Genomic DNA, 19085 nt, shown 5'->3' with positions numbered 1-19085 from the left:
GATAGCTCATGCTGAGGGTGTCTGATTTAGTGAAGAATCTTCTGCCTCTCTCTTCCCTCGCCTATCTCTCTCTCTCTCTCTCTCTCTCTCTCTCTCTGACAACCAACTTCCACGTACACACACACACAAACACGCGGACACACACCAGCCTCACCCAGACGCCTTAGTTTGTAGTGACAGAATCAGTGTGACGCTTTCGCCAGAGTGAATACTTTATGCAAGTGGAATTGCAGCGGGGTCATGCAGTAACACTGCCATGTTTCACCATCAGTAACTCTGCAGCGATTGGACTAGACCTTAGCTAAGGGAGTCCCCACCCCACACCCCACACCCCCAGCCCAGCCATTATTCTGTGTCAGTCCAGGCGTGACCTGGGCTTCACTCTGCAGCGATGCAGACTGCAGTGTGCCCCAGGGTATACAGAGAGGGGGCTTGTTTGGAGTCAGAGACCTCTCAGACTGTGTAGGGTAATATTCAAACAAAATAAAAGCTCTTGTAGTAATAAATCAGAGAATAAATGTCTTTTAGTGTCTTGTGTAGAATATGAGTTGTGGTTAGCTGTATTATATATGTGTGCATGTGCATGCATGCATGCGCTCATTCGTGTGTCGTGTCTGTTTTTATTTCAAAATGTGCTTATGTGAGCACATTTAGAAATGTCTTATCGGGGGCATCCAGGTGGCGTGGCAGTCTATTCCATTGCCCACCAACATGGGGATCGCCAGTTCGAATCCCCATGTTATCTCCGGCTTGGTCAGGCGTCCCTACAGATACAATTGGCCATGTCTGCGGGTGGGAAGCCGGATGTGGGTACGTGTCCTGGTCGCTGCTCTAGCGCCTCCTTTGGTCGGTCAGGGTGCCTGTTTGGGGGGAGGGGGAACAGGGGGGGATAGTGTGATCCTCCCACACGCTACGTCCCCCTGGTGAAACTCCTCGCTGTCAGGTGAAAAGAAGTAGCTGGCGACTCCGCGTGTGTTGGAGGAGGCATGTGACAGTCTGCAGCCCTCCCCGGATCAGCAGAGGGGGTCGAGTAGCGACCGGAACGGCTCAGAAGATCCGGATAATTGGCCAGATACAATTGGGGAGAAAAGGAGGGGGGGGGGGTCCAAAAAAAAAAAGAAGTGTCTCATTAGTCTGATCACATTATCTGAACTATTTATACCCAAGGATCCATACCTGCGCTCAGTCAGCTACAACACAATAATATATATACTTTTTGACATCTACAATCACCTGTTTCCAATTCCCAGGTTGTGCGCACAAGCCGGCTGGTGGGCGCAGACCACCCCCTGGAGATAGTGTACTTCATGGAGGGTCCCAGTGGCCAGAGGCTGCCTGCGGTCCGAACGGCCAACCTGCTCAACAGCCTGGATGTCCAGAGGGCTGCCATCGTGTTGGGATATCGTGTGCAGGGCATCCTAGCACAGCGTGAGTACCCTCACGAGACTGTCGATTACCTAGACTTTGGGGTTATAAAGTAGTGTAGTGAGAAGGGACACCATCCTTCAGGCAGATTATTATATTCATATTTATTTATGTTAATGTATTTTTTAAATTTATTTTGACATACCTCAACTAGTATCTATGTCTCACTTGAACTACCGCATACTGTGAACAATTGCACTTGAGCTACTGAGCTTAACTGAACTAAAACTACCTATCAGTTTCATCCCAGAGGAGGAATTGTGTAAGAGATGATAAAAGAGAGAAAGGAGGCGGATACTGTCTAGAAAAATATTGAATTTTATGCAGTAATTGATTGAACGTTAACCAAAATTTAATAGATTTAGACTTTGAGTCTTTTTTTTTCTTTTTTTGGCCTTGTATTACATCCCATCTGTGACCAGCTTCTCATAGAAAAGCAGAATCCATTCAAGAAATAGGATGCTTGCTAATTGCTGACTGTGTGTCTTTGACTATTTACAGTTGCATTTGAGCTAATTAGCTCTCTTCATGTATCCTGTGCCAAAAAAGCCTGTCTTTTTCTTTAAATATAAAAACAAGGGATAAAAGTCCAACAAGAGTTCCTCAGGGAAGCGCTGTCCCCGCTTCAGGTTCTCCTTTGGTGTTTTTGCTGGGCATGTAATAAGTTTTAATTAAGATTAATGAAGGTCTGTTGAGAATCACAGCAGTACGGTAAAAACAAACCATTCAGGGCGTCCGGGTCACGTAGCGGTCTACTCCATTGCCTACCAACATGGGGATCGCCAGTTTGAATCCCCATGTTACCTCTGGCTTGGTTGGGCGTCCCTACAGACACAATTGGCTGTGTTTGCGGGTGCGAAGCCGGATGTGGGTATGTGTCATGGTTGCTGCACTAGCGCCTCCTGTGGTCGATTGGGGTGCCTGTTTGGGGGGGGGGGGGGAACTGGGGAGAATAACGTGATCCTACCACGCGCTACGTCCCCCTGGTGAAACTACTCACTTTCAGGTGAAAAGAAGCGGCTGGCGACTCCACGTGTATCGGAGGAGGTATGTGGTAGTCTACAGCCCTCCCCGGATTGGCAGAGGGGGTGGAGCAATGACTGGGACAACTTGGAAGAGTGGGGTAATTGGCGAAGTACAATTGGAGAGAAAAGGGGGGGGATCATTAAAAAGACACGGCTTGTGTAGCACATTCTCCTCAAGATGGTAGTGAATAGGGGCGCCCAGGTAGCGTAGCGGTCTATTCCGTTGCTTACCAACACGGGGGTCGGCGGTTTGAATCTCCGTGTTACCTCCGGCTTGGTCGGGCATCCCTACAGACACAATTGGCCGTGTCTGCGGGTGGCAAGTCGGATGTGGGTATTTGTCCTGGTCGGTCGGGGCGCCCCCCAGATCGGCAGAGAGGAGGTGGAGCAGCGACCGGGACAGCTCAAAAAGAGCGGGGCAATTGGCCAGATTCAGTTGGGGAGAAAAAGGGAGAAAATTGGAAAAAACTAAAACAAGAAAAAGATGGTAGTGAATAGGATTGAATGGAAGGAGGGGTTACACTTGCACAAGATATCGAACAATACAATACATATGTGGTATGACATATTGAACCACACGCAGCATGCATAATTTGTTCATGAACTAAATCATGCACATAACACATGCAGCACAGTTTTATCCTATATCTGTGCACCTTGACTGTGTGAGATGAAGGCAAACCACTGCTCTCTGTCTCTTCCTCCCCAGCTGTGGAGAAGGTGGCATTACCGCCCTCCGACAATGAGAACACCAACATGTGGATTGTCATTGGTGTGGTGATCCCTCTCCTGGTGGTTATCGTCATCATCTCCATCCTCTACTGGAAGCTTTGTCGGACAGACAAGCTGGAGTTCCAGCCAGACGCCATGACCTCCATTCAGCAGAGGCAGAAGGTAGAGAGGGGGAGGCATAGGGATCAGGCTCTGTGTCAATGTTTCAAAATACTGACTTACTTCGTCTCATACCACAAAACAGCATCTGTATTTAACAATTCCTTTTTCTTTCATTTTAGTAGCCCCTTTTAACCTGCTGATAATGTGTTTTTATGTGTGCATTTTTGTAGTCGTTTAAACTGATCATCTCTGGCATCCGGGTGGTGTATAGCGATCTATTCCATTGCCTACCAACACAGGGATCGTCGGATCGAATCCCTGTGTTACATCTGGCTTGGTCGGGCGCCCCTACAGACACAATTGGCTGTGTCTGCAGGTGGGAAGCCAGATGTGGGTATGTGTCCTGGTCGCTGTACTAGCACCTTCTCTGGCCGGTCGAGGCGCCTGTTCAAGGGGGAGGGGGAACTGGGGGGGAATAGTGTGATCCTCCCACATGCTACGTCCCCCAGGCGAAACTCCTCACTGTCAGGTGAAAAGAAGCGACTGGTGACTCCACATGTATCAGAGGAGGCATGTGGTAGTCTGCAGCCCTCCCCGGATCAGCAGAGGGGGTGGAGCAGCGACTGGGATGACTCGGAGTGTGGTAATTGGCCATGAACAACTAGGGAGAAAAAGGGGCAAAAAAATCCCAAAAAAAGAAACACTACATTACATCAGTATGTCTCCTCTCAATTCTATCAGTCGCAGTCCTTCTCACATGTCTGCTTCACTCTGCTGTATTGTATTGTCAGTCTGCTCTGACAGATCTCTCACGGTTTGTTCTACACTCACACTAGAGAAATAGTCCTTGTTCTTATCAGCTATTTGGCTCCCCTGAGTCTATGTCCAGCTTAGTTATCTCAAATCTAATTGTCCTCTGTGTTTATCTGGTATCTTTTCAATGCTAAAGAAGATAACATATGTGATGAGCAATTTAAGCACCGTTTATAGCTCACCAAGTGTTACTGAAAACACTCAGAGGCACAGCTTTGTCTTTTCTTTTTTTAGCAAAGCAAAGATTGCGTGCCAGTTATTCGTTTAAAAGAGTAATATCTAGGGTGTCCGGGTAGCGTAGCGGTCTATTCCGTTTTCTGCCAACGCGGGGATCGGCAGTTCAAATCCCTGTGTTACCTCCGGCTTGGTCGGGCGTCCCTACAGACATAATTGGCCGTGTCTGCAGGTGGGAAGCCGGATGTGGGTCTGTGTCCTGGTCACTGCACTAGTGCCTCCTCTGGTCGGTCGGGACGCCTGTTCAGGGTGGAGGGGGAACTGGGGGGAATGGGATGTTCCTCCCACGCACTACGTCCCCCTGGCAAAACTCCTCATTTCCAGGTGAAAAGAAGTGGCTGGCAACTCCACATGTATCAGAGGAGGCATGTGGTAGTCTACAGCTCTCCCCAGATCGGCAGAGGGGGTGGGACAGCGATTGGGACAGCTTGGAAGAGTGGGGTAATTGGCCCAGTACAATTAGGGGGGGAAAAGAGGGGGGGAAAGGGAGGCAAAAAGGGGGAAGGGGGGGAGTAATATAACCGTATTGAAATATTGTGCTGCTGTTTCAGTTTACCAGTGGCTGAGCCACCTGCAGCATAGTGCAGCATTAATTCATCTCAGATACTGTTACAACATTGATTGAAATGCTTTACAAAATCATTTGTGGTAATACTGATTTTCCTGTATTCTTTTTTCTTTTACCACCGTGTGCCAGAACCTTGGTGGAATAAAGCAGCACACTGAATTTAAAATGGACCAGTATCCCAATGAGGGCTTTGTGTTGAGGTTCGATAGAGATCATTAGCGTACTGGAGTGTGGATCCTCTACTTTGCTGCATCAACCAGCTTCAAAACAGAAAGATTTCCACTTTCGCTATGGTACAGCAGCAACAGGCTCTTTGTCTCAGTACCACATGTCCTTCACTGCTCCAGTTAAAGCACCTCACAATCACAGACCCACACTGACACTCAAATTGTTAAGTGTCGTTGAGTGAGTTAAAAATAATCAGACAATCTGTCGCCCCTCGCTGCTTTTTGTATGGCATTACACTGTCATTATCATCCCAGTGTCTCATATCTTATCTCGTCTTCTTCATTGATCTGTCTGTGTCTGGTTTGTCCTCCCCATTCTCTCTGTTGGTCAAGCTGAGCTGTGAACCACATTTAGCTGATGTGGTGAAGCCTTGCCCTCGTGGCTCGTCCTCTGTATTTAACACCTATCATCTCTTGTTTAATGCCTTCACTTTGTCCGTCTCTGCCTAGTCTGCTGCCTCATTCAGAGAATCAAGAACCCCACACCGACAGATGTTCACTCCGACTAAGAAGGTCATAGAGTTTAGTGAGGAGGAGGAGGAGGAGGAGGAGGAGGAGGAATATGAGGAAGAAGAAGAGGAGGAGGTGGTTAAAGGGAGGAAGGTAGAGTTGTGACCAGTAGTTTGTAGAAGACCTACATGAGATTTTGTCTGTTTTTTAGTTAGAACTATTTACTCGATAGTAATTGTACAAATATACTCCTATAAAGTGCTGCACAGTATTATTACTGTGTTGCAGTACAACTGATTCAAAGTTCACAGGGTTTATGAGCAGAAAGTGCTGTAAGTGGACATTAATGTTAACATTTTACAATGTTTTGTTAATGGCAGCATGGTGGCCCTGTGGCTAGCACTGTTGCTTCACAGCGAGAAGGTCCTGGGTTCGAACCCCAGGCCGTCCCAGGTCCTTTCTGTGTGGAGTTTGCACGTTCTCCTTGTGTCTGCATAGGTCTCCTCCCACCATCAAAAGACATACATGTTAAGGTTAATACTCCTGCCTGCGCCCCTGACCCACGCGATGACAAAGAACTGGAGTTTGTTCCCATGCGCTGCTCTGCGGCTGCCCACTGCTCCTAGTGTACACGGCTGCCCACTGTTTCTAGTGTGTGTATGGACGATGGGTTGATGCAGAGAATGAATTTCATTCATTACATTTCATATGTACAGTGACGATAAAGTTTCTTCTTCTTCTGTTCCCCCTCTTCATCGCTGCTCCCACTCAGCAACAAATAGTTCTTGCCATGGGCAAAAAAAATATTAGCAGTGAAGAAGAAGAAGAAGAAGAAGAAGAAGAAGAAGAAGAAGAAGAAGAGGAAGAAGAAGAGGAAGAGGAAGACGATGAAGAGGACAAAGAAAAGGAGAAAATGAAAAGGACTGGAATGAAAGTAGAGGAGAACCTAGGACAAGAGAGGAGGACAATGTTGAAGAAATCAGAGGAGACAAAGAAAGAACAATGGACAAAGAAAGCATTGTCAGAAGGAAGGAGAGCCACAAAGGAGGTACAACATATAGTAGTAATAGACGAAAGTGTTTGCTAGAGTTTGTGGACCTGTCTGGATTACGACTCTGCAAGGTTATAGCAACCATGCACAGAAACATCGTCTGTGGTCTGGTCTCCAGTCACAGATGGCGGAGGAGTCCGATCCTCGGTGTTAGAATAGACATGGGTGGATTTGTTTTGCACGTCAGATGGCCTCCATCAATGCAATATTAGTGCTGGATGTGGTTATTGGCCATGGGTGCTCTAGATGGTATCATCACTGAGCTGAAAAGTAGAGGCTCTGCAGACATCCAGTTTGCCTGGATCACTTGCTAGAGAGTGCTTCCCTGCTTTTCTGTCATGCTTACTAGTAAGCGATTCCTCCGTCCACTAGTTCCCCACACTGAAGTTGTAATTAGTCGGCAGTGTGTGTTGTAGATGTAATTAGTTGGCAGTGTGTGTTGTAGATGAGTGCTAGATAAGTGTTTTGTGCTTTTATTTAGCTGTGGTGTTAATTACGATCAAGCCTGCTTAAGCCTCCCAGCAGATGCAGTTTGGTGTGGTTTCCTCTTCAAAGACTGCCATTAACTTGCACCAGAGAGTTAGGCAGGGTAGTACTCATGCGTACAAACACACACTCACACATGCATGCACACACGCACACACACACACACACACACACACATGCACACACACTCTTGCATACACACAAACACATGCACAGACACACAAGCACAATACGTATATGTGCGCTCAAGTACGTATGTAAACTTTCTAGTAATCAGTACCACAAGATTTGTCAAAGTTGTCTAAATAAGAATAAGCCAGATAGCGTAGCTGTCTATTCTGTTGCCTATCAACATGGGGATCGCCAGTTAAAATCCCTCCAGCTTGGTCGAGTGTCCCTACCGACACAATTGGCCGTGTCTGCGGGTGGGAAGCTGGATGTAGGTGTGTGTCGCTGCACTAGCGCCTCCTCTGGTCGGTTTGTGCGCCTGTTTGGGGGGGGGCTGGGGGGAATGGCGTGATTCTCCCATGTGCTACATCCCCCTGGTGAAACAACTCACTGTCGGGTGAAAAGAAGCAGCTGGCGACTCCTCATGTATCAGAGGAGGCATATGGTAGTCTGCAGCTCTCCCTGGATCGGCAGAGGGGGTGGAGCAGCGGCCCGGAGAGCGGGGTTATTGGCCAGGTACAATTGGGGAGAAATCCCAAAAAAAAAAAGAAAGAATATGCCACCTATTTATTTACTGACACCTCTTGGTACCTCATCTCAGTACCACAGGACCAGAGTCAAACAAAAAGCAAGCACACGCAGCACATAGCGAACATGCTGCTGCTCATATCTAACATCATGTGCGTTTCTTCACGTTGTTGGAAAGCTCCTGAGCTTCACACTCTCATACACTCACTGCTGCCCCCCCCCCCCGCCCCATCATATCCCCATCCCCCACCACCTCAAAGGATATGCACACAGCTCAGTGTTTTCTCACATGTTCCACCCCCACCAACCACCACCCCCACCCTGTCCCACTTTCTTCTCTGCTTTTCATTCATTAATGCCTGTCTGTCTGTGTGTGTGTGTTTGTCCCCTGGCTAGACATCCAGCCATCCAGCCATTCATCAGTCACTTACACTTCCAGCTTAGTCACTCACTACATTCTGTCATCTTTCACTCGCTTGCCCCTCTCAGTTTAAGGGGAAATTACAACATAGCCAATTCAGCCGGTTGTCCGTCTGAATCTGTGTAGGCTCAGCATTTGTCCCTAAACGTAGTCTAGACTCACACCTCTGAGTAAATAATATTTGCTGTGCTCGTCTCCTGATTCTGTCCCCTCCGTTTCTCCTATTATATCTCTTTCCACCTCCAATAAGATTCTTGGTGTTTTGTAACCCTTTTACTCCCCTTCTCTTCTTTCTGTGTCCTCCCCCATCCTTAACTGGCTTGTGTTCCTCTGCTCAGCTGCAGGCTCCAAGCGTGAAGGGCTTTGATTTTGCCAAGCTGCACCTGGGCCAGCATAGTAAGGATGACATGATGGTGATTCAGGAGCCTGTCCCGCCGGGGCCTGGCTCTGCGCCCATCCCCGTGCCCATTAAAGATGGGATCAGCCCCGCTGAGAACGGGGAGGTCCTAACTCCTAAGTCCAAGGCCTCCTCCAACAAGGCGTGTCGCAGCGGTCGAAGACGAGGAAGGTCAGTTACAGTTGGGGCAAGTGCAGCCCGTGAAGAGGAGCTGAGATGCGGGCAACAGTTTATAGTGAACCTGAATGAATAACGGGATGAATCAGGACATATTGTTAACAAGTTAATGTCCCGGTTACATCATTCAACATTACATGTGACGGAAAATATCAACAGATTAATGCTCCCGTTATTGTAATGTCTGTGAATGTTCTCATTCATCCAGGTCATGGTTATCCAAAGGAGTTGAATCAAGTGCGACTGGACTTGGTATATATCCATGAAGACGTTTCGCCTCTCATCCAAGAGGCTTCCTCAGTTCGTGCCTTTCTGACTAGACTAAGCTAGTCTGACTGGCTGGTGATGAGACTCAGAATGTATCCTCTAGGAGTCGTTGTCAGAGCTATTGATATGCGTGGCCCTTTGTGATCCTATGTTTACTAACGCCCGTCGCTAACAGAGCCTTAGATATGAGTGGCTCTTTTGTGTACCGATGTTTGGCCCAACACAGGAGGCCAAACTCCTCAGGACAAGACTCAGCAGTCTATCTACACCTAAAGGAGTAGACACACTCCTTCGAGGACAGCAACGTACACATTTTGGACAGAGAAGATAGATGGTTTGAAAGAGGGGTGAAGGAAGCCATCTATGTGAAACTGGAAAAACCATCCCTCAACAGAAGAGGAGGTCTGCGACACCACCTATCTCCCACTTACAATGCCGTCCTTTCATCTCTACCCAGGAGACTCAAGAAGCCTAGCCTTCAAGAACAACAGTCGGTCACTAACGGCTCCAACGACTCTCATGACCACTGAATAATGAGGTCGAAACTAACACCCCCAACGACCGTCGCTGCTAAACAAATGCAAATCAATAGCTCCGATGGCGACGGGCGCGGCTGGACATCGGAGCACAGGAGAGCCACGCATATCAATAGCTCCGATAACGACAGACGCGGCCAAACATCGAAGAGCCACTCATATCTATTAGCGACAGGCGTTGGTAAACATCGGATCATGAAGAGCCACGCATATCAATAGCTCTGACAACGACTCCTGGAGGATAAATTCTGAGTCTCATCACCAGCCAGTCAGACTAGCTTGGTCTAGTCAGAAAGGCACGAACTGAGGAAGCCTCTTGGATGAGAGGCGAAACGTCTTCACGGATATATACCAAATCCAGTCGCACTTGATTCGTTATTGTAATGTTTCAGCCAATTATGGTCTTCATGCAACTGTGTCATGTCTGCCAGTTTTTTATATAAGGGAGTGTTGCTCCAATATGTTTCCCTTTCTTATCCTCTCCTTCAGTTAATTTGTATTTTCTGGTGAAAACTTGCGAATGTTGTTAGGAATGAGAACATATTTTTGGCTTTTGCTGATATCCGTTTCATTTCTTTAAACACATTCATTGAAATATTTGGCAAGGTTCTTTTGTACCTCGTGGTGTTTTTTTTAATTTTTTTTTTCAAACCACCCATGCTTGGACAGTCAGCCGCCAGACAAAAGATCTTGACAGGTCCTTAAATCAATAATTGAAGCTTTGGCCAGTGAGGGCTTTTCCTTGGTTTGACGCTGTACACAGTCATATGCCAAGACCAATGCTTCCATGGTCTCGCATTCTTTCACAGGTCACACATATGTCTCAGCCTGCATAAAAAATCTTTAGTTGCTGTTGTTATTCACTTATCCCAGTTTTTCTTTCTTGTGTCCTGTAAAATCCATATCAAGTACAGCAGGCTCCAATCAGTTTGAATCGTACGTGTTAATTATACTTGTGTTTACGTAATGTTGAAGTATTTTTTGTAAGCATGACAAAAGTAGGATGTCCGGGTAGCATAGCGGTCTATTCTGTTGCCTACCAACACGGGAACTGCCGGTTCGAATCCCCGCGTTACCTCCGGCTTGGTCGGGCATCCCTAAAGACACAATTGACCATGTCTGCCGGTGGGAAGCTGGATGTGGGTATGTGTCCTGGTCGCTGCACTGGCGCCTCCTCTAGTCGGTTGGGGTGCCTGTTCAGGGGGGAGGGGGAACTGGGGGGAGTAGTGTGATCCTCCCACACGCTATGTCCCGCTGGCCAAACTCCTCACTGTCAGGTGAAAAGAAGCGGCTGGTGACTCCACATGTATCGGAGGAGGCATGTGGTAGTCTGCAGCCCTCCCCAGATCGGCAGAGGGGGTGGGGCAGTGACCAGGACGGCTCGGAAAATAGGGTAATTGGCCAAGTACAATTGGGGAGAAAAGAGGGGAACCCCCCCCCCAAAAAAAACAAAAGTAACAACTTTTTCACAGTTACAGTAATTTTATGTCACTTAATTCATTTTATTGATGACAAATATTTACTATCTTTAAGTTATGTTAATTACTCATTACTGAGGCATAGCCACCCTTTCAGCTAGTGTGTCTCAGAGGAGAACAGTGTAACCACTCCAACTAATAATCATCTCTCTCTTCATTAGCTGGTTTTGCCAGTAGGCAGTGAATAAGAGTAAATATAAGAGCGGCGTTTGTTTCTCTCATGAGCTGCTCATTTGACCTGGGTTGTCATCGATATTATAGTCCGTTACACCAACAGTTATTGCATTGACAGATTTATATTGCCTTGTTCTCCTTTCTCTCTCTACGAGACAGACAGTCTAGTGTACCAACAGGGATTTAACCAGCCAGCTGAAATATGTTAAAACTCTCAAATTACAAATGACCATTTCTTCGCAGCATGCCAGATAATAAATAACCTCCTGTGCAACGTGTGTGTTTCTGAGGGTCTGTTATTCATGCTGCTTTTATGTTGTTGTTCCGGGCAGGATCTCCCCCTCAGATGGTGACTCAGTTGTGAGCGACCGGTCCAGCGAACGGGAATTGGGCGAGGAGAACCTGAGAGCCCACACCGCGCCCAACGACAGCAAGCAGGCCCGCAAGATCCCCATTAATGTTTTAAATGGCAAGTAGCCATAGCAACACTCACTTCACTCCCCCAAATAGAGAGCGGACACGGGCAGGGAGGGTGGGGGGAAGGAAGCCTTCGGGCAGAGGTTAAGAGAGAGAGACTCAGGCATAGGAATGATGGTAAAGGGAGCCAGATGGAGGGCAGAAGAAAGACAAATGAGATAGAGAAGGGCAGAAAGTGATGGCTTGACTGCAGGAGTGAAATGAGAAGAATAGAAAGCATAACCCTGTCAGAGTTGAAGTAAGACCACAGAGAAGGACAGATGAGGGCAAGAGGGCACAATGTGGAAGTTTTCAATGTGGCGGAAGAAAGGCAGGTACTGGAAAGGTGACGGGATAGAAACAGCTGCGGTAATTACATCAGACCCCCTGTTGAGCGAAATCCAATTTTGTAGTGCTACTCTTAGCCCGTGTGCTGTATTTATGTAGACTAAAGCCAGCGCCAGAGCCCGACATAGCCAGGCTCGCAGACTACATCCTGACTCACCCACACAATGCACTGGCCTCTGCACAAACCCTGTCGCACTGTTCTTTCCTTTCAGTATGTGTGATTTTATGACTTCTGCTGGGGGCTGTTGGACGATACAGTTTCCATACAGGAGTCTGTGAGATGTAATCTCTGTTCTCTTGGTAAATCTTGCTGAGTTATTGTCCGCGACCCAAACTTTACGGAGACAGTTCTTTTTTTTTTAACAATATTTTAAAAGAGTGCGCACAGTAATTCTGCAGCTGTCTCTGTTCACGCTGTATAGGTTGTTTTCATTTCTGCACTGCTTTACAGAGGCAGATTTTTCCATTCCCCCCTCAAACTAATAAACATAACAAAAGCAGGAGAGAAACTTATCAGCTGTGCAATTTTGTCCTCCCACATGAGTCACTAAACCCCTCTATATTCTCTCTCTCTCTCTCTCTCTCTCTCTCTCTTGCTCTTGCTGTCTCTCTCTCACTCTCTCTCTGTACCTTACTCTCTCTTTGTCTCTGTACCTCACACTCTCTCTCTCTCACCTCACGCTCACTCTCTGTACCTCACTCTCTCTCGCTCTCTCTGTACCTCACTCTTTCTCGTTCTCTCTGTGCCTCACTCTCTCTGTCTCTCTCTGTACCTCTCTCTCTCTCTCTGTCTGTCTCACTCTCTCTCTCTGTACCTCACTCTCTCTCTGTCTCTCTCTGTCTCTCACTCTCTCTCTTTCTCTCTCTGTCCCCCCCCCCCAGTAATGTACACAGTGCAGATGATGTAAGAAAGAACTTAATGTGCTAAACTTTCATTTGTTTCCTTTCTGGTGACTCAATTTCTTTCCCGTACACAGAAAGTGCTTCCTCTCGCTTTTATGATCAACATAATGGCTTGAATTCACTCTTGTCTTATTGTTTGTCTTTCTCTCCATCGCTTCAGTATAACTCTCTTTCCTTTCTGTTGTCGTCCACAGGAAAGAATAGAATTGGTAAGAGTTCCTCCTCTGTCGGGTCTCAGTGTCCCCCTAGATACTAGGCTTGACCGCCCAACAGCCGTGTGTCTGCTTGCTGTTTCTGTGCTTCTGTGGTAGCTTTGTGATGCTTTGTCTCACACCATCTATCACCACCTGCCGAGCCGTCACTCACCGGAGAGAAAAAAATCAACTTATTTACCAAAGGCACTGGCATTGTTTGATATTAAGTTCAGCTCTGGTAAATACTTGTACATTAGAGTTCATTTGATGTGATTCCACCCACTGTCAAAAAAAGCATTCACCTGATCCCTGCTTGTAAACTAGATTGAAAGTACAATCATGGCAAAGAGCTTGTTTGGCACAAGCCCTTTTGCAGAAGTGGTTGTCTTTCCAAAGGCTCTGCCCCCTGGTGGATAAGTATGCTGAATTGCTTTAGGGTGCCGTGACCTCTGTGTCTCTGATTCCTGTTTCTCCCTCCTCCTCAGGTCCTCCACTCCTGAACGGTACAGATGAGCAGATGTCCTCAGCCTCCATCTTTGAACACGTGGGTCGAGTGTCCCGCTGCACGGAGGTGACCAGGAGACTGCCCAACAAGATCCAGCTCATCGCCATGCAGCCCATGCCTGTCCTACCACTACACAGCCCCACCGTCAACGGCCTAGCACCAGACAGCAGCCGAATCAACAAGGAGGTTTGACTTTCACGACTTACTAAAACGTAATATGGCCATCGTAGCAGCAAATGTTTTGTGAAATCAAAAAGTATAAATATTGTAAACGTAGTGCTTGGCAATATGGAAAATATAATTATTACGATGATCATTTGAGATTTTATACGATATCTACTTACAAATGCAAAATTTATGTGTTTGAAAATTCAACTGAGGTTTATCATATTAATCTGTTTGGTAATGTCAAATATATTAAACCAGTTGCCTACCAACACAGGGAACGCCGGTTCAAATCCCTGTGTTGCTTCCGGCTATGTCAGGTGTCCCTACAGACACAGTTGGCCGTGTCTGCAGGTGGGAAGCCGAATGTAGGTATGTGTCCTAGTCGCTGCACTAGCGCCTCCTCTGGTCAGTCGGGGCACCTGTTTGGGGGGGGCGGGGACTGGGGGGAACAGCATGATGCTCCCACGCGCCACGTCCCCCTGGTGAAACTTCTCAGTCAGGTGAAAAGAAGTGGCTGGCGACTCCATATGTATGGGAGGAGGCATGTGGTAGTCTGCAGCCCTCCCCAGATCGGCAGAGGAGGTGGAGCAGTAACCGGGACAGCTCAGAAGAGTGGGGTAATTGGCCAAGTACAACTGGGAAGAAGAAGGGGGAAAAATCCCCTAAAAAATAAAAAACAAAAAAAAATAATTCTTGCCCTGCACCATTATGCAGCAATATTCCTAACCTTTTTTTCGACACTTACATATGTAAACTTCCCCCAGATCCAGGTGGCGTTGAGGCACAAGTCGGAAATTGAACACCACCGAAACAAGATCCGCCTACGTGCCAAAAGGAAAGGTCACTATGACTTCCCAGCAATGGACAACCTGTCCAGTGGCTTCGGGGAGACCAAGGATCAGGACCACATCTACCAGAAGGCACGACAGCAGATCGATAAGATCCTGGACCCAGATCTCCACATGCCCTCCATCTTCATGGAGCATAGGAAAAGGTGAATGTCCGCATAGATTGCGTGTGAGTGAGAAAAGAAACAACGGATGAAAATAACCAAAACAATCTGGTGTGGGATCAGTTTTACAATTTCCTACCGGCTTCCGACCCTTTATCAGCATTCAAAAGCAACTTTGCCCTGCAGTATCAAAGGAAGTGGTTTGTGGGGGGGCTTTTGGGTTTTTTTTTTAATTTCATAACTGCTGATATTGTCTAGAGCAGCATTCCCGCTGGATCATAGATAATTCAAAAAATGTGTCCACAGATGTGTCCAAGCTAATCTGTTTGGGTTCAGCAGTTTATATGTCTGATGGATTCTAATATCTATAGTTTGCTATATTTTCTAGACACACAAGACTTCAGCAAGCTTAATACAGAGGCATCCTGCACTGATGAAAGAACATTTTGTCAATGATGTCTATGTTGTGTTTTCACAGTGGTGTATATCAGGTTGATCAATATGCAGATGACAGGGGTTTTAGGTTTTCACTGATTTTTACCAAATGAAAAACTTGTGGAGAAAAAAAAACAACTTTCTGAACATGCGGTGTTATGCACTATGTTGTTTCAAGGAAGCTGTTGAGAATTTGATCCTGTGATAGCAGGATTTTTCTCTGCCTATGAATGATTTTAGCTGCCATCTGAGTTGAAAGAGGTGAAAATGCACACCCGCTGTCTTATTTTAAAAAGAATTCAAGTCAGCCATCTTTATTTTTAATTTCAAATGGTGACACGGTTTTCTCCCACAGTCCAAAGACATGTAAGTCAGGTGAATTGGCCGTACTAAATTGTCCCTAGGTGTGAATGTGTCAGCCCTGTGATGGACTGGCGGCCTGTCCAGGGTGTTTCCCTGCCGGCCGCCCAGTGACAGCTGGGATTGGCTCCAGCATCCCGCGGCCCTGATTAGATTAAGCAGCTTGGATAATGGATGGATGGAAATGGTGGCACAGTTCAGTCTGGTTGTCACACAGGTTCACTTGCTGAAAGTTTTACTGTTCGAGTCCCTCGCAAAGCTGAGAAAGCCCCTAAGTATATGCCTCAGCTAAAATAGTAAACCATTCAGGGATCGCCGGTTCGAATCCCCATGTTACCTCCGGCTTGGTCAGGCATCCCTACAGACACAATTGGCCATGTCTACGGGTGGGAAGCCGGATGTGGGTATGTGTCCTGGTCGCTGCGCTAATGCCTCCTCTGATCTGTCAGGGCGCCTGTTCGGGGGGGACTGGGGGGAATAGCGTGATCCTCCCACGTGCTACGTCCCCCTGGTGAAACTCCTCACTGTCAGGTGAAAAAAACGGCTGGCAACTCCCCATTTATCAGAGGAGGCATGTGGTATAGTCTGCAGCCCTTCTCAGATCAGCAGAGGGGGTGCAGCAGCGACCAGGATCGCCCGGAGAGCAGGGTGCTTGGCCAGGTACAATTGGGGAGAAAAGGGGGGGGGATAGTAAACAATTTTTCTTTGTTTGAATAAGCTACTGTCATGCAGTTTGTGTAGTAAGATCAGAGATAGTCAAGAAGAGTTCAAACCACCAATATAGATGACATATCTCTTTATGTGTCCCAGTGGACGAGGGAAGCGCTCTCCCAAGCAGAGAAAGAAGGAGCAGCTGAACTGTGGCATGAAGGATGCAGACAAAGATCACCTCATCACCAATGACGGTGACGCAGCTTACAGGAGGTGCCCTGGAGTCAACAACGTAGCATATGTGGTAGGTAATACTGGAGAGATTCTTTTATTAGTCTCTTAAGTGAATTTGTGACCTCTCTTGTAGATTTACTACAACTAAAACTAAAACTACTTTTAAAACTAAATGTACTAAAACTAAAAATAATTAAGTCATTTTCAGGATTCTACTGTAATGTAATGGAAACAGAGCTGTCCAGAAAAAGATTTGGCAGAATCACGAACCATTCCTCTGTTTTTCACCTACTGCAATAAATGCAACATACACCGATCAGCCAAAACATTAAAACCACCTGCCTAATATTGTGTAGGTCCCCCTTGTGCCACCAAAACAGCTCTGACCCATTGAGGCATGGACTCCACAAGACCTCTGAGGGTGTCCTCTACTATCTGGCACCAAGAAGTTAGCAGCAGATCCTTTAAGTCCTGTAAGTTGCGATGTGGGGCCTCCGTGGATCGGACTTTTTTTCCCCAGCACATCCCACAGATGCTTGATCGGATTGAGATGTGGGGAATTTGGAGGCCAAGGTGACACCTCGAACTCTTTGTCGTGTTCCTCAAACCATTCCTGAACAATTTTTGCAGGGTGCATTATCCTGCTGAAAAAGGCCACTGCCATCAGGGAATACTGTTGCCATGAAGGGGTGTACCTGGTCTGCAACAATGATTAGGTAGGTGGTATGTGTCAAAATAACATTCACGTGAATGCCAGGACACAAGGTTTCCCAACAGAATATTGCCTAGAGCATCACACTGCCTCCGCCGGCTTTCCGTCTTCCCATAGTGCATTCTGGTGCCATCTCTTCTCCAGGTAAACAACGCACACGAAAAGAAAACGGGATTCATCAGACCAGGTCACCTCCTTCCATTGCTCCATGGTCCAGTTTTGACCCTTACGTGCCAACTCTAGGTGCTTTTGGCAGTGGACAGGGTTCATCATGGGCACTCTGACTGGTCTGCCCCTACGCAGCCCCATAGGCAGCAAGCTGCGATGCACCTGCGATGATGTTCTGACACCTGTCTATCATAGCTAGCATTAACTCTTTCAGCAGTTTGAGCTATAGTAGCTCTTCTATGGGATCGGACCAGACGGGCTAGCTTTCGCTCCTGACGTGCATCAATGAGCCTTGAGCGCCCATGACCCTGTCACCGGTTCACCGGTTGTCCTTCCTTTGACCACTTTTGGTAGGTACTGACCACTGCATACCAGGAAAACCCCACAAGACCTGTCGTTTTGGAGCTGTTTTGACCCAGTCATCTAGCCACCACAATTTGGCCCGTGTTAAAGTCGCTCAGATGCATTTTTTCCTGCTTCCAACACAACTTCAAGAACTGGCTGTTCACTTGCTGCCTAATATATCTCACCCTTTGACAGGTGTCACTATAACAAGATAATGTTATTCACTCACCTGTCAGTGCTTTTACTGTTTTGTCTGATCAGTTTATGTTTTTGTCCCCCCCCCCCCCCCACAAGGGAACAAGGGAAAATGTCAGCAAATGATTTGGTTTCGATGAACCTCTCTCTGGCACCCCTCACTCCTCAATCCTTTATTCTATCTCTTCCCCCTACTCCAGTCGGACCCTGACCAAGGCCCGGGATCGCCTCCCAGGAGTCCCTCTCCTACAGACGATGTGTTTTTGGGTCCCACTTCCTCTCCTCCGAGCCACGCCCCTCCCCCACCCCCTTATATGCCCCCGCAGCCCTCCATTGAGGAGGCACGCCAGCAGATGCACTCTCTGCTGGATGATGCCTTTGCTCTGGTGTCTCCCACCTCCCAGGGCAGTACAGCGGGGATCACTCTCCCAGGTGTTGGCACCAACCCGCCTGCCTCCAGTCCTCCATCCCGTGGGCCCAGGGCTTGGGGTTCTTCCTACCCACCTCTAAGTGCTTTTTCAGGGGTAAGTAACCAACCCTCACGCTTACAGATTGAAACGCTGAGGTTAACAGATTGTCTGTTCACTGTACCAGACCCGTCAGTTGACTACAAAGCATTTTGGGGTTGTTTTTTTTTATCTATTTCTGATTTTTCCCTTTTTCTCCCAATTTAGTGGCCAATCAATCCCTATTTTAGTTCAAACACCCACCCTCGTACTGCATGCGTTCGCCAACTGCATCTCTCCAGCCAGCAGTCTCGAAGGAGACGCCGAGGCGAATCCAGGCTGAACCACTGCTTTTTCCGACACACACAGAGACGCATTCATGTGACGAACACAAGCCAACTCCGCCCCCCTCCCGAAGACAGCGTTGCCAATTATTGCTACTTCGTCGAGTCCGGCCATAGTCAGATCTGATGAGACCGGGGCGTGAACCCCAGTCCCCAGTGGGCAACTGCGTCGACACAAAGCCGATGCTTAGACCGCTACACCACCGCGGACCAACTACAAAGCATTTTGCGTAAGGCCAGGGCTTTGGTCGAATTGAAGTCCTATAAGCCGGACCCACTCGTTAACCTTTATGTCTCTGATCGGGGAAAAGATTCAGAGAAATTGAGCTTCCCTTTCTCTTTATTTGTAATAGTCAGAACAAATACATGGGACAGGTTTAATGTGTTGAGTAGTATTATGTTTTATATTT

At 47.4% G+C, this 19085-nt stretch overlaps 1 protein-coding gene across 1 annotated transcript in view; it reads left to right on the top strand.

Moving 5' to 3' along the window:
* The window catches only part of si:ch211-1e14.1 (UPF0606 protein KIAA1549), a 44648-nt gene that overhangs the window by 10353 nt on the left and 15210 nt on the right, over window positions 1–19085 (top strand). The window contains exons 9-19 of the mRNA XM_056282445.1: window positions 1251–1428; window positions 3160–3344; window positions 5577–5729; window positions 6349–6624; window positions 8569–8798; window positions 11592–11728; window positions 13161–13175; window positions 13646–13851; window positions 14598–14827; window positions 16391–16535; window positions 18086–18409. Of these exons, the coding sequence (XP_056138420.1) occupies window positions 1251–1428; window positions 3160–3344; window positions 5577–5729; window positions 6349–6624; window positions 8569–8798; window positions 11592–11728; window positions 13161–13175; window positions 13646–13851; window positions 14598–14827; window positions 16391–16535; window positions 18086–18409 (2079 nt within the window). The remainder of the gene's footprint in view (window positions 1–1250; window positions 1429–3159; window positions 3345–5576; window positions 5730–6348; window positions 6625–8568; window positions 8799–11591; window positions 11729–13160; window positions 13176–13645; window positions 13852–14597; window positions 14828–16390; window positions 16536–18085; window positions 18410–19085) is intronic.

This window comes from Lampris incognitus, chromosome 6, assembly GCF_029633865.1.
Source record: "Lampris incognitus isolate fLamInc1 chromosome 6, fLamInc1.hap2, whole genome shotgun sequence".
NCBI lineage: Eukaryota > Metazoa > Chordata > Actinopteri > Lampriformes > Lampridae > Lampris > Lampris incognitus.
Note: the sequence above shows the minus strand (reverse complement) of the source record. Positions and strands in the feature narration are given on the sequence as shown.